General features: G+C 58.4%; 1 protein-coding gene across 1 annotated transcript in view; it reads right to left on the bottom strand.

Annotated features, from left to right (window-relative positions):
- EEIG1 (estrogen-induced osteoclastogenesis regulator 1) overlaps positions 1-14,268 on the bottom strand; it is a 39,968-nt gene extending 25,700 nt beyond the window's left edge. The window contains exon 1 of the mRNA XM_005582141.5: positions 13,262-14,268. Within this exon, the coding sequence (XP_005582198.1) occupies positions 13,262-13,407 (146 nt within the window). The 5' untranslated portion in view covers positions 13,408-14,268. The remainder of the gene's footprint in view (positions 1-13,261) is intronic.
- Positions 14,269-14,935: the final 667 nt, after the last annotated feature.

The following is a 14,935-nucleotide window of genomic DNA, read 5'->3' as shown; positions in this document are numbered from 1 at the left end:
ACCAAGAATCCCACGCAACTGGGCAAAGATGCCCCGGCACCCAGTATGGCTCAGCCTGGCTCCTGTTTCCCAGGCACCCTCCTGCGTGCCGAGTGATTCTCAAGCATCATCTTCCTGCTTCTACTTCACAGACCAGGAAACAGACACTCGGGGAGTCCAGGCACTCGCTGCAGGTCACATGGGAGGTGAGGGGTGGTCTGTACTCCCAGGCCCCCCTTCAGGAACCCACCCCCACTTCCTGATCTTGCAGAATCCCTGGGAAATCTGCCAAGGCAGTGCAGCCATTCTCCAGAGATTGTGGCATGGGCATCTGTCACGCTAGCAACTGTGGACCCTGTGCTGTGTGGGCTGACCCTTCACCTCGAGTCTCAATCCCAAGGAAGAGGCTTTGAGACCAGGTTTATGCCAAGGGAGGGATGGTCACTGGGTCAAAGTGTGGGGCCAGTGGGGTGTGGCTCTGAGCCAAATCCATCAAGACCTGCTGGTGTTGGGGACCAAGTTAGGAGGTCCCAAGTTAGGAGGGAGAAGTGGGAAAACGTCCTGCAGCAGGCAGGCCTTGCAGAAGTTCCAAAGATGAGCCCTCCATCTCCTGAACACTTGCTGCATGTCAGGCACCGAGCCAAGCACTCTCCCCGACCTCAAGAATCCACACCCAGCCCTAGGAGATGGGTGCTGTCAGCCCATTATCCCATCGCAGCCAAGGAAATTGAGGCCCAGAACAGGGAAGTCATCTGCCCAAGGTCTACTGGCCGGGAGAGGGCTGTGACCTAAAGCCACGGCTGTCTGACCCCAGAGCTGCAAGCTGCGCTCCCGTGCCAGGGTTGGGCCCAAGACTCCAGCAGTTCAAAGCAAGAAGACACAGCGGGTGTCAGGCTGGGCTGTGGTAGCAGCTTCCCCCAGGATCCATGCCCACAGCAAACACAGAGCTTCGGGACTGGCTCTGCTCAGGGGACTTCGCTTCCTGCACCCACCAGTCTCCCAGCAGGCTTGCCCACAAGGCATCGGGAAGCAGAGACTGGGGCTCAAGGCCAGGCTCTGGCACCCACTGGACACTTGATCTTTCTAGGCCTCAGTCGCGGTTCTGTCCCTGCCTCATGGAGTTGCTATAGGACCTGGCACAGTGGACACCCATGCTGAATGGGGGCAGGGACTAGACCCCCAGAAGTAACTACTGAGAGGCACCTTGAGTTCCCCTCTGAGGCAGACGGTCCAGCAGGAAGCTGGGCACGCAAAAGCCCTGACCCAGTCCCCCACCCTGTTCTCCACCCCAGGACCATGGATCAGGATATTTCCCCAGGTCTTTTTTTTTTTTTTTGAGGTAAGGGATCTCACTATGTTTCCTGGGCTCAAATGATCCTCCTGCCTCAGCCTCCTGAGTACCTGGGATTACAGGCGTGAGCCACCAAGCCTGGCTTCCTTAGATCTTAAACCTGGCTGGGACACCCTGGTTGGGACATCCAGGGAGGGGGACCAGCAGGTGGCCTAGGCATGCCTGAGCCACTCCTGGCTGACTCATGCCTGGGTGGTGGTTGATTCACCCAAGGAGGAAGGGGAGAGAGAGGAGGAACAGATTCCCATCCCCAGGGCCTGGCTCCTCGAATGACTAGACTCAAGTCATGGGGCTGCCTCTGTCCTCTCTACCCTTACCCTCCCTCCCAGCCCATCCCAAGGGCACCCCCTACATATTGCAGGTTTCCTCTTCTAGGCTTGGGTCTTAGGTTCTTGTCTCCTAGAGTGTGGAGGTCCTGGAGGAAGGGCCTCTGTTTTGCTCACTGCTGCTTTCCCTGTCCCAAGGATGGCGCCGGGCACATGGTAGGTCAGTAAGTAATGACTAAATGAGCGCCCTTCACACTCCTGTTCCTGTAAGGGCTCCTCTAAGCCTTCTCATGCCACCTTCATGGAAGGGTAGGACCATATTCTCTGCAGAGTGCAAGGGGCCAGGGGTCACTGCCATTGCTGGCTCTGCCACCCAGCTGTTCCTAGTGATCCATACAATATGCCCTAAGGCTTCCTGGACTTCTGAGGTGACCAGGAGATAATCATGAACCACTCCGCCAAAGTCACTTTTCCTCCCAGCCCTGCACAGACTCAGACCTGTGTTCCTAGCCGTCTTCATCAGTTCTCTAAGATTCCAACCACCATGGGCTAAGCATCAGGCAGGAGCGTGAGGCCCTGACTCACTGGTCTCCACCTCCTCCCCGGACATCTGATTCCCTGAAGACTCAGACCAATCCTGGACCGATCTTTGCCTTTCATTCACGGACTCCACATGCATGTACTGAGGACTTACTACACGTCAGGCCTGTGCTAGACACTGGGGACACATCCCAAGAGCCTGGCCTTGGTCTTGCCTGTATCCAAGATGGGTGTGGCCAACATAAAAAACCCTTAGGGGCTGCTACACCCCAAGGTCAGGCCTTCTCCTGGGATTTAGGGAGAGCACAGTCAAACGCCCCTTCACAAAGACAGGGTTCAGGGCAGAGCAGGCGGAGTGGCAATGCTCCCTCACCCCACTGTGCTCGGCACTCCTCTGAGAGGTGAATGTGCCTAACAGTCTCCCCTGGCTCTGGGCCCAGGCAGGGACGGTTGTCTTGGCCAAGGCAATAGCCTGGTTCTAATCACAAATGTTTGCCGGATAGGTGAACCACAGGAAGAGAGAAGAAAAACAATTACAGGGACAGAGGGAGGAATATGGACCTTTTGTTTCTGCTCTCAACCCTAGGGTCCTTATAATAACTGCTCTGGATGAATACCAACGCTGCCAGCCTTTACTGAGCCCGTACTCCATGCCAGGGGCTATGATGGGCACATAACAGGCATTAACCCATTTCACCCAAGCATCAAGGAGGACCTTATTAACCCATTTCACAGATGAGGAAAGCAAAGCTCAGAGAGATCTAGTTATCTGGCAGCCTCAGGAGCCCGTCCTCCCCAAGAATAGCCAAGCCCCATAGCCCAGCAGGCCCTGCTGGAGTTTGCAAGAGGCAGAAGGAAAATCTCCAGCCAGAGAAGACTGTTTGCAGCTGCCAGGATGAGTTACTGCCTCATAAACAAGAGTGATGCTTATCAGGTCAGAACGGTTCAGGCTGCCTCACCAGAAAGACCAAGAAAAACACCCGAGGATCTCCTCCAGGCTTCTGGGCACCCAAAAAGGTGCCTCGTTTTTGTCTAGAGGACTCATGCATCCACCCAGCACCACCCAAAAGTGTGGGGCATCTCGAGGCTTGTCTTTGGCACAGAGACATGCAGAACTCACAGATTCTCAGAGAGAACATACCCATGAAACCAACCCCCAAGCAGCAGAATATTACAGGCCCCGGAAGGTCCTTCCAGACATGACTCCCCTCAGCAAAGACAGCACCATCCTGACTTGCATCAGAAAGGTTTTTGAACTCTGTATAAATGGTATCATACACATTTTTTTTTTTTTTTGAGACAGAGTCTCGCTCTGTCGCCTAGGCTGGAGTGCAGTGGCGCGATCTCTGCACACTGCAGCCTTTGCCTCCCGAGTTCAAGTGATTCTCCTGCCTCCTCAGCCTCCTAAGTAGCTGGGATTATAGGCATGTGCCATCATGCCCGGCTAATTTTTTTGTATTTTTAGTAGAGACGGGGTTTCACCATGTTGGTCAGGCTGGTTTTGAACTCGTAACCTCAAATGATCCTCCCACCTCGGCCTCCCAAAGTGCTGGGATTACAGGAGTGAGCCACCGCGCCCGGCCGCATCATACACTCTTTTGTCCCCGGCTTTCTTTGCTCAACGTTGTTTGTCAGACTGGTTCCTGCTGTGAGTGGCGGCAGCTTGTTCATCCTCAGCACTGCACAGTATGCCTCAGGTTTTGTTTTGAGTAATTCCATGATGACAGAGGTGGAAACCCGCCCTTCTCAGCTGACAGTCACCTGCCCTTCTGCAACCTGCAGCCCCAAGCAATCAACCCCATGGCTGCCCTTGGTGGTTCTAAACTACAAATGTGACTCGAATTCACACCCTTCTGTGGCTCCCACCCCTCCAGACACAGTCCAAACCCCTCCCCTTGACTCCTCGTGACTTCAAGCTCCCTCCCAGGCCCGCTGACCCCTCTTTCCCGCTCAGCATGCTCGCCCTTGCCATGCCTCTGTCGCAGGCTGCTCTTTTACCTGCCACCCGCTAATCCTACTCATGCCCCAGAACCAAGCCCAGCATCATCTCCCCAGGGCCCGTAGCCATACCACTGATTGGATTTGTGCACCTCCCCTCACTGAAGGGCCCTGCAGGGGTGGGGGCCACATCTCCAGGGCCCAGCCTGAGCCCCGCACCCAGAAGGTGCCCAAAAAATTGTCTGGGGGGAGCCTAGGGGGACCAGGGAGCCACAGGTCTGCCCCACACCTGCAGAGTCTGCTCAGAGAGGAAGTGGTAAGAGGTAAGAGTGTTTAGCACCCAGACTTCTGCCCTCCCTGAGCACCAAGCGGCCACCCCCTCTCTGGGCAGGGTTAGTCTGTTTTTAGCTGCCAGGTGCCTGGCCCTGTGCTGAGTAGGGAGCCCTCCTGACCAGCCCTGTTTGATGGAGGAGGAAGCTGAGGCTGAGAGGACAAGGCCTTTAGTCACAGTCACAGAGAAATCAAGCAACTGCCAAGGTCCAATTGCCATGCTTGGAGTCAGGCCCCAGCCCCCTCCTCCTTCCCATTCTGCTTGCTATGAGCATCCCTACCCCACGCAGAGGAGCCCACCCCACCCAAACCACTGATGCCCCCAGTTGCCTCTCAATTGCAGCCTCTGAGCCCATGGAGGCACCCAGCTGTCCGGTATGCAAGTGAGGGCTGTTCCTGACACAGACTGACACCTCGGGCCTGAAGAGGGAATGGGGGGGTGCGGGGGTGGGTCCAGCAGCTGGTAGCAGCCACAGTGAGGTCCTGCACCAGCACTCACACTGTTTCAGAGCCAGGGCAGAAAAGCCCCGGCACCAGAACAGTGCCAACCCACAGCAGGAAGCCCCAAGACCAAGAAGCATGATGCAAGCACTACTCCTGCCCATGAAGGGCCCACAGTCTGGGGAATGAGCTAGAGATGTGGACAGACACTGCAGTGCTCTGAGATGAGGGCCCACAGAGAGTGTACAAGGCCAAAAGAGGCCAGGGAAGGCTTCCTGGAAGAGGTGACTCTTCGGCTGAGAAGAAATTCAGTGAGCAGAGAAGTGGGGGAAGGGAACTTGAGGAAGAAGTAACTGCAGGAACAAAGGCACAGAAACCAGAAGGGTGAGGAGTAGTGGAAGCCAACAAGGCCAGCCTGAGGCTGGGAGTGGCGGGGCCTCCCATGTGCCAAGGGGCTGCTGTCTCTCTCACCCACACGCCTGCCCACCAGCAACCTGACAGCCAGTGCCCTCCGCCTCCATGGAGGCTGTCTTCTGCCTGCCAGAGCGGGTCCCAGAGCCGGCTGTGCAGATGGTCTCTTCCCTCACCTAAAGCCCCTCAGCCCAGCCTGGGCCCGCCCAGCAGGAACGCTCCAACTCGCACTGGCTCACAGCAAAGCATCCCCCCGTGGGGCAAGTTCAAGCCAAAAAAGGGACAAGAAAACACGCAGACCCCACTGGGGACCCTGAGCTCAGACACCCGGTGTGCTCCTCACCCACCCCCACCCCTGCCCCGAGTGAAAAGTGCCCTCTCCCAGCAGCACCTCATCAGTCCTGGCCCACACAGGAGTGCCAGCGGCCATGCAGGGGCACTGACCCTGCCATAACTCTGCCTGGAGACAGGAGGACAGACTGTAGCACATGCAGCGTGTGCACTGTATGCCAGGAGCCGCGCTGGGCATCTGACAGACATTATCTCACCGTGTCCTCCGAGAGCACTAGGAGGCAGGCACTGGCAGCCCTGCTTCACAGGGGCGGTCACCGAGGCTTGGAGGCCAAGTCCCTTGCCCAAGGTCACACAGGCAGCAAGTGGCAGAAGCAGGATGGGAACATCTCCCCCAGGCCCGCAGGCAGGGAGGCAGAACAAGCAGGCAGAAAGGCCTCTGTCAGAGCTCTTCCTCTCAGCCACCGAAACCAGCCGGCTGGCGGGACAGAGGACTGGGCAGGGTGGGGGTGCGGACAGCTTCAGGCCTGCATGTGAGAGCGCTTCCAAGCCCGGGGTGCCAAAAGAGGCTCAGGGCAGAGACCCAGGGTTTGCCACCACAGCCCTATGCAGACACAGAAGCCAGCCATAGGTTGGGCAGCTTCGGGCCTTACTGAGCCATGGACAGCAGTCTGACCTCATAGTGGGTGGCTGACCGGTCCCAGGGCATATCTGGAGTCCCCACAATCCAAAGCACTTGCCAGGGAGGTGATAATACAGAGCAACAACCCTCCCCACCCTACATTAATTCTGGGTCCCTTTCTAAGCAAATCTGGTCTCTCCCCCCTGCTTAAACCTTCCTGGGACTCCCTGGTAAGATGAGGATACATCTAAACTGGTTGTGCTGAAGATATTACTGCCTGTCCCCAGCAGCAAGCAAGTGACTGAAGGGTCACCGCATAGCAGTCACCAGACGCCACACAAAGAGTCCGTCGGCTCCTGACCCCTTAGCAGACAGGCCAGCAGCCATCCCAAGGTGCAAGTAGGGCCTCCCAAATGCAAGTCAGGACTCCCAGGTACTGAACAAGCAGGGTTCAAAGGGACTCAGGGCCCCCTGCCACCCCTGGACATGCAGGGCCCTCAAGCACATGATGTGGTTGCTGCTAAGAGCCTCTAGCCAGAGCAGCTCCCAAGATGGAGCTTGAAGCGAGGAACAGGCCTCAGGAAATAGCCTGGCTCCACGAAGCCAGATCATCTCGGGTCAGGGCTGCTGCCAGGCTGGCAGGTAGGCAACAGGGGCTGCCAGGGTGGCACCTGCCAACAGTGTAGCCAGCTGGCAGCAAAGGCTAGGTCCAAGGAGCAGACACCAAGGCCAGGCACAGTCAGGGCAGCTTCAGGCTTCCCCACAGCCACCAGCAGTATAGTCTGACCTCGCGGGAACCAGCAGATGGCCTGGTGCCACAGCTTTGCTGCCCAGGCTGGCCTCTGAGGCCACCCAGCCATGCCCACTTCTGCCAGCAGGGCTTCTCTCCACAGGCCACTCTGCCTCCTTGTGCCCCCAGTCTGCACCTGAAAGGCCTTCTACGGCACCCAGGGGACCAGGCTGGCCTAAGGCAGCACACATCAGGGATCCAAGGCATGCTGCGGGGTCAGGGGAACTCGAGCGGGCAGCCCACGCCAAGAGGCAGCTAGAAAGCCCCTTGAGCCAAACACCGCCACAGAGCACTGTTGCCAGATCTTCCAACTTAAAACAAATGGGAAGTCTAGATTTTCATGCAATCACAAACGACTGGCGCACTGCAGGGGTTGACAAACCCTGGCTACATTTGGCCACTGTGCCCCTATCCATCTCCCGGCACTTACTAAGTACTAGGCATGATGCCAGCCCTGCGGTTGAGAAAGCCCACTTGCCCACTCTGCCTGCCAGCCCTCTTTCCAATCTGCCTACTCCTCTGCCTGCTACCGCCAGGCTAGCAGTACCTGCCAGCCAATTCCCATTGCCCCTCCCTGGGTGCAGGTCAGGCCTCTGCACCTTCTCCACCTGGCAACCAGGCCACGTGGCTCCACTGCCCCTGGGTAGGTACTCCTGAGGCCAGGAACACACCAGCTTGGCCATCCGTTACCCTAACGTACTCCATCCCCTCCTCCACCCTCCCAGTACCCCAGCTCCTCGCCTGACCCTGGGAACAAGTGCCTGTCGGCCAGGGGCCTCTATGCCAAAGGCTTATCCCGATCTCTTTCCTGTCCAATTCCCCTCTGCCTTCAAGGCTCCCAGGAATGGTCACTTCTTCCAGGAAGCTCTCCCTATCTCAGTGATGTGCCACATGAGGACAAGGACCATGTCCAGCCTGAGCTAAGTGCTCGATCCACATCTGTCAAATAAATGGACAGATACCTGGACAGAAATGCCCCCCCCAGCTGGCCTGCCGGGGTCCAGTGGGATGCAAAAGGACATGTCCTAGATCTGCCTGGCTCTGAAGCTTTCACGATGGCCACTAAGCTCACTGCCCCCACCTAGCTGGGAGCTCCATGGAAACAGGGCTGTCTAATCATGATCACCTCCAAAAGCCCAAGACAAAGCGTGTGTTCAGGGAAAGTGGAACAGGCACACGTGCCCACCAGCCTCCTTTCCCTCCCCAGTGTGCTCAGCCTCCAGAGCTCCTGCTCTGTGAAGGAAAGTGGGTGCCCTGCCAATCTAAGAATCCCATTGAACCTCCACGGCCCCTGCTCCACTCAGCCCCTAGGGATGGAATTCTGTGTCCACCTCCATCCTGCCCTCCTGGAGCTCTGCACTGTGCCTGCGAGCAGGCCTCCCCCGGCGGTGGATTCAAGCAGCATTCCACAGCCTTTTCCCAGAAGGGCGGGCGAGGGACGGGGGGGTGGAGGCTCTGGCCACACGTGTGTGGAGTGTGAGGAAAGACCCGGCCAGGCTGGCCTCCCCAGGGACCAGGCCTGGCATGGGGCCCCCAGCTGCAGCACCGACCTGGCCAAGGCCTTCTTCACACTCAAAGAACCCCACCCGTGCCTCTGGGGCCACTATCCCAGCCGTGCCATGGAAGGCAGGCAGCATCTTTGTGGTGGGCAGCCACGCGTCCACCAAAGACTGCCCAAATGAAAAGCCCACTGAGGATTCAAGCCTACCAAAGAAGAAAGGCCAGAGAAGGGGCCTCTAAGTCACAGGCTGTCTGCTTCTTGGACAGTCTGGCACCCAAGTACAAAGTACAAGGGGACCCCAGAAGGACTCCCTCCCCTTTCTGGCCCAGCCTGCCTCCTTCATACAGAGAGTTACTAAGACATAGGGGACAGAGGTCAGAGCCAGGCCCAAGTCAGCTACGCCATCAGCTCCTCCTGTAAGTGGCCCTAGCAAGTCACTTCTCTGCTGCAGGCCTCAGTTTCCCCATCTGTTGGCTGAGAAAACGCTCTCTGCCCATCTCCTCCAGAAAAGACTTGCTATGAGGTAAGTCAGTGCCTCCCTTGTACTCCTCTTCCCTGGCACCACCAGCCACATGCCTGGGGCAGGCTACAGGACTGGTGCCAGCTGCGAGCAGAGATCTCTTGGGTGTTTGGGATTCTTCCTACCCAAGGGCTGCCTTGGACAGGCTGGCAGCTCCCCGACTCACCAGACTTGGCTAGGACCTCTGCCTCTCTCCTGGGACCCCTGGGAAAGCCTCCCAGATGCCATGTGGATACATATGCCTGGGAGGCCTCCAGGCAGGGACCTTGGCAAATGTTCACCATGCCCCAGTGCCAGCCCGGGCCTGGCCCCAAATCCATAGCAGTGACTTCAGCCCCACCCCCTGAAAAGTCCTGGAGACCCTTTTCCTTGGACTTCACCAAACCTACCATGGTGCCTCCTAACTACACAGCTCTAGACTTTCCTGAACTACCCAATCCATGGAATGGAGCCTTTCTCAAAGGTCTGGGACTGTCACACGGGTCTGCAGCTGCTTCCAGCCCACTGCCATCAAGGCAAGACAGGGCCTTAGAGCTGGACCTGCCCAAATTCAAACCCCATCTCTGCAATTTCAAGCTGAGTAGCACAGACCCAGTCATTTCATTTTCCTGACCCCAGCTTCCTCACCTGTAAGTGGGATAATGCCATCAGTCCATGGGGTAGGTGACTGCAGGGACCCAAATAATCATCTATTTGAGGGGCTAGGCAAGCCCGTAGCATACAGAATGCATACAATCAAGGGCGGTTTACAGAATGATAGAAGTGTTAATTTCTGAACTGCCATTTACCACCTGGGTGACCTCTGGCATGTGGCTTCATCTCTCTGGCTTTGGTGCCTCTCCGGATGGCTGAGAGGATTCATGGAAATACCATCTGCAAAACACTCAGCACCCTGCCTGGCACAGAGTGCAGGAGCTCAGAGCACAGCAGCCTGAGGATCGCTGCTCTCAAGGAGGCCTCGGGAAGATGAGGCTGAGCAACAGCCCGATGCACCACCTGCTCTACCTGCTCAAATTGGGTCAGGCGAGCGGTGTACCCAGCTGTTGCCAAGGCACCCAGCACACAGGGAAACACTTCAGCCAGGAGGGCGGGTGCTGCAGGAGTGGGGCCTTGGGCCTGCTTCACTGACACTACTCATGCTGCCACCACCAGGTCTCTGGGCCATCTCAGGGGTTCCTAGGGGTAGGGGAAATATGCTATTGATCTGGGCTCAGGATCTAACCAGGTCCAGTTCCCCCAGACTCTACCCCAACCTGGAAACAATGGGGCCTTCACTGGCTAGAGGGGCAGACTGTGAAGCAGGGTTCCCAGGCTGCAGACCAGGGTGGGTGGGGTAGGAACCCAGGAACCCCCACCTACTGGGCAAAAACACAGCAAAAGCCAAAGCAGCTCTAAACTGGCCTCAGGTTCCAATGTCACCGTCTGCTGCCTCCAGTCACACCTGCCCAGCAGCAAACAGGTGCCTGGTGGCCACTAACTGCCCAGCTTTGCGGGAGCTCAGTGTCAGTTCCTCCCTCCTCAGCCCCATTCAGGTTGCATGTAGGACAGGGCTGGTAAATGCTTTGGGCTCAGCTGGATTCAGGGAATTCGAGGCCCCTTGCCAGGAGGGAAGAAGGGAAAACAGAGGTGAAATCCAGACCCTGTGGACTAAGACCTGGAACTTCCCACACTTTCCCTAATGGGGAAGCAGGTTTAGGGTAATGGAAAGGCCAACAGGTAGGGGGACAGTGGCTCCAGGGCCTGGAGGTTAGGCAAGGCCTCAGCCTGGGGCTCAAAATTTATATTCCTCAATGGGATCCAAGACCCTGTCCCCACTCCCAGCTCACACACAGGCCCCCTGCTGACTGGATCTGGTTTCCCCCCCAACCGCCCGCCCAGCCAAAGACCTGGAAAGGTCTGGGCCCAGGCCTGGGCCCCTCTACCCACAGAAGTCATAACTGCTGCAGCAGTGTGCCTGGGCCAGACATAACACACAGATTAACTATACCCTAGAGGTGGGTATAACATCCCCATTTTACCGAAGAGGAAACTGAAGTTCAGAGGCACAAAAGGGTTGAATGCAGGCTTCACTGAATCAACTCAGGCAAATCATCTCCTCTCAGAGCCTGTTTCCACCTCTCTAAAATGGCGATAATAATCCTGTGCAGCCCCCACCTCCACTCCTGTTCCATGACACAGTCCAGGGCTTAAGTGAGAGGTGCTAGTAAAACAGGGAGCCCAGCACCAATGGTTGCTGGTTCTTGCAATCAGAGAGGTTAGGTAACTTGCCCAGTGTCACTCAGCCAGTGAATAGTCAACTCCAGGTCCTAGCTGTGAGCACAGCCTTCTCTCTGAAACCTTAGACTGCTGTGTGGGTGGCCTCAGGATCACAGGCTTCCCAGGCAACCAAGGAGGCCAGCCACCCCCACCACAAAGGGCAGCCCTTGTCCAAATTCCTCAGATAAGCAGCTCCCAACAGAACAGGGAGCCAATGCTCAGAAAAGGCACCCCACCCTGTCCACACCGGAGATTCCTAAATCTGAGCTAGGCTGTGCAGTTCCCCTTCCTTCCCCTCCTCCCAGCAGAGTGTTTGACCTCTGGATTCATCCAACAGGTCCCCAAACCTGCGAAGTTCAGTTAACAACAGACTTCTTCGAGATCCCTGGCAAGCTACGGACTTCCTCTTTCTGGGCCTCAGTTTCTCTGCCTATAACACGCACACATGGGCTCTCAGAACAGGGAGGCAGCCCTGGCTAACAGGGCCCACAAGGAGGCCCGGGGAGCAAAGGGCAGACCAGGTAGGGAAGCAGCCTGTCCCAGGCACTCGGCCAGGCCCTGCCTCCATTCTATTTTATTTTTTAAAAAGAGAGACAGAGGCTGGGTGCAGTAGCTCACACTTGTAATTCCAGCACTCTGGAAGGCCGGGGGGGGGTGGGGGGTGGATCATTTGAGGTCAGGAGTTCGAGACCAGCCTGGCCAACATGGTGAAACCCCATTTCTACCAAAAATACAAAAAAAATTATCGTGGTGGCGTGCTACTGAGGAGGCTAAGGCAGGAGGATCGCCTGAACCCAGGAAGTGGAGGTTGCAGTGAGCCAAGATCGCGCCACTGCATTCCAACCTGGGCAACAGAGTGAGACTCCATCTAAAAAATAAATAAAATTTTTAAAAAATTAGCTGGCCGTGGTGGTAGGCACCTGTAATCCCAACTACTCAGAAGGCTGAGATACGAGAATTGCTTGAACCCGGGAGGTGGAGGTTGCAGTGAGCCACAATTGTGCCACTGCACTCCAGCCTGGGCAACAGTGTTAAATTGTGTCCCCCCAAAAAAGAAAATAAAATAGAGATGAGAATCTCTGTATGTTGTCCAGGCTGGTCTTGAACTCCTGGCCTCAAGCAAGTCTTCCACATCGGCCTCCCAAAGTGCTGGGATTACAGGAGTAAGCCACAGCGTCCGGCCTGCCCCAAGTTCTAGCTGCTGCAGCTTCTCCACCTGTATTAGGCCCACTTTCCAGAGGAGGAGGCCCAGAAAGTAACAGTCAAGAGTCACACTCCCATCGGTAGGACTCCAAGGCTCTTCTGAGACAGGCCAGGACGATGTGACCCCAGGTGGGCCCAATCGGCAAGGGACAGCCTGGGAACTCAGTTGCACTCAGCAACAAGCTGGGCAGCTGGACCTGCCAGGATGGGGGCGAACAACACAAAACCAAACTCAACGGAGCCTCTTTCAGAGAGGGCAGCAGCCTCCTCGATAAGGGCATTTGCAATGCAAAGCAGCCCAGCTCCAGCCAGAGGAGGACAGTCACTAGGAGGGGGCTGGGTAGGCCAAAACCCAGCCATCTCCCTCCAGCCAGACTAGGCAGTGCCTGCGATCGGGCCTTCCCAGGCGCCTGGGGGTGCCGGGGAACCCGTGGCTGGCCTGGACTCTGAATCATATGACAGCCCCAGTGGCCAGTTCTGGTGCAAGGTGGTCTGGAACACCCCTTCCCTGCACACCCGCTCAGGCTACAAATCCCTGATAGGCTCTACATGCAAGTCTGCAGAATGGGCCTACTGCAGGCGGCACGCAGGGCCCCAAGAAAAGGCTGAAAGACTAGACCCTCAGGTATTCCGCTGGCGGCGGCTGCCTGGCACCCTGCCAACTGCCTCAGGCCCAGTCCTGCCTTGTGCAACCTGCCCCAGGCACATAGAATCCCCCGGATCCTCCCCACCCCGGCCCCAAGGGGCCCTTCCACACTTGCCAAGTGTCTAGATTTCGCTGATCACCCCTCCTGCTGCAGGCGCGACCGCCCCAGCTCCTACCTTGACGACAAGCTGACAAAATCCCCTCCATCCAGGAGCCGGACCTTGCAGAAGAGGACCCCGTTCACGAAGGGAACCGCAGTCAGCTCCTCCAGGGTGAAAGTGGTTTGGAATTTGAATTTCTTCTTCTTCATCAAGAAAGCCATGAGCGAGTTCCCTGAGTCTGAAGCCGTGAAGGCGAAAAAAGGTGGGGAGGGACGGGATTCCTTTCCCTACACCACACCCCCTCCTCAAAACACCAGAGCCGGATCCCGCCCTGATGGTGGCGGAGACGGCGGAGATCGGAGTCCGGGGCCCCAGGTCTGAGCGACCGACCAGTCCAGTTCGCGCGCCGGCGGGCTTCACCCTCGGGGAGCCGGGGCTCGGAAGGGTTCGGAGCGGCCGGGGACCTCACCGGCATGTAAACAGTGGTGCATGGCCCAGGAGGCAGAAGCAGGGGCGGGGGTGCGGGGCTGCGCGCGAGCGGCCGCGCTGGCTGGCAGCATCCCGAGCTGCGATCTCCGGGGAGCTCACGCCGCGCGGCCGGGCGCGACGGGCGGACCGGTGAGACTGAGGGCGGCGGGCAGGCTGGCGGGCCGGTAAGGCTAAGGGCGGAGAGCGGCCCCGCCCCCGCCTCGCTGGCGGCCGGGGGAGGCGCCCTTGCCGCTCACGCCCCCGCAGCTGGGTGCCCGGCGGCCAGCGCAGGTAAAGCCCAGGAAGGTGGGGCACCCCCAGGGGGCTGGCGGGAGCTCGGGGGCCTCTCCAGGAGGCGCGTCGGGGTCGCTGCGGGCCGGGAACGTCTGGCCTCGGGCCTCCTCAGGGCAGGCACCGGGCCGGCCCGGGGCAGCGGGGGCGCAGCCTCCTCCTTGGTCCTGGGACCCGCGCCGCGGGCCCCGGCGGAGCTGAGGCGCCCTTCGGCCCGGCCGGTGGCGCCCGCCTCGCCCAGCACCCCTCGAGCAGCAGTGCCGCCCCCTGCGACCCCGACGCTGCAGCCAAAGCCCGACGCTGCGCAGCGCCGCTTGGAGAATGCCTGGGCCCCGCGCGGCCGCCAGCAGAGCCGCCGCCGAGCGCGGCAGGGGCGGGGCGCCGGCGGCTCAGTCCGCCCGCGATTGGGCGGCCCGGCGAGGCGGGCGCGCAGCGCGATTGGCGGGCGGCGGCGTGGGGTGGGACTCGTGGGAGGCAGAGGCGGTTCGGGGCGCTTGGATTGGTGCACCGTGCGACCGGGCCCGCCTCCTAGGGCAGGGAGGAACTGAGGGAAGGGAGAGGGGCCCTGGGAAGGCAGTGGGAGGTCGCGGGGCTGGCGGGGCAGGGAGAGCGAGAGCAGAAGAAAAGAAGAAACAATGACAAGGAGAAACAGTTTGTGGCTGCAGCGGCCTTCCAGGGTCCCGCCAGACTTGAGCTCGTAGAACCCTGAAGCAGGCCCAGAAGGTAGCGAGTCTCCTTTCTCAGAAAGCTGGCGCCCAGAGAGCCCCTGGCAGGTCGCTTGCTCGCCCTGAATCTCTGGTGCTCCTCAGCACTGAGCAGAGAAGCGTCTGGAAGGCTTCGTCGAGGAGGTGGCTCTGGCGCAGTCCGTCACGCAGCCTTGTGACCCAGTTTGTAACATTCCAAGCTGTTATCTAAGCCTTCTCTTGTCCTTTAGTTTCTTGCCCAGCGTGGCTGGTCTCACTGACTAGTTAGCTGTTCTGGGGGCAGAGC

This window comes from Macaca fascicularis, chromosome 15 (genome assembly GCF_037993035.2).
Source record: "Macaca fascicularis isolate 582-1 chromosome 15, T2T-MFA8v1.1".
Classification (NCBI taxonomy): Eukaryota; Metazoa; Chordata; class Mammalia; order Primates; family Cercopithecidae; genus Macaca; species Macaca fascicularis.
Note: the sequence above shows the minus strand (reverse complement) of the source record. Positions and strands in the feature narration are given on the sequence as shown.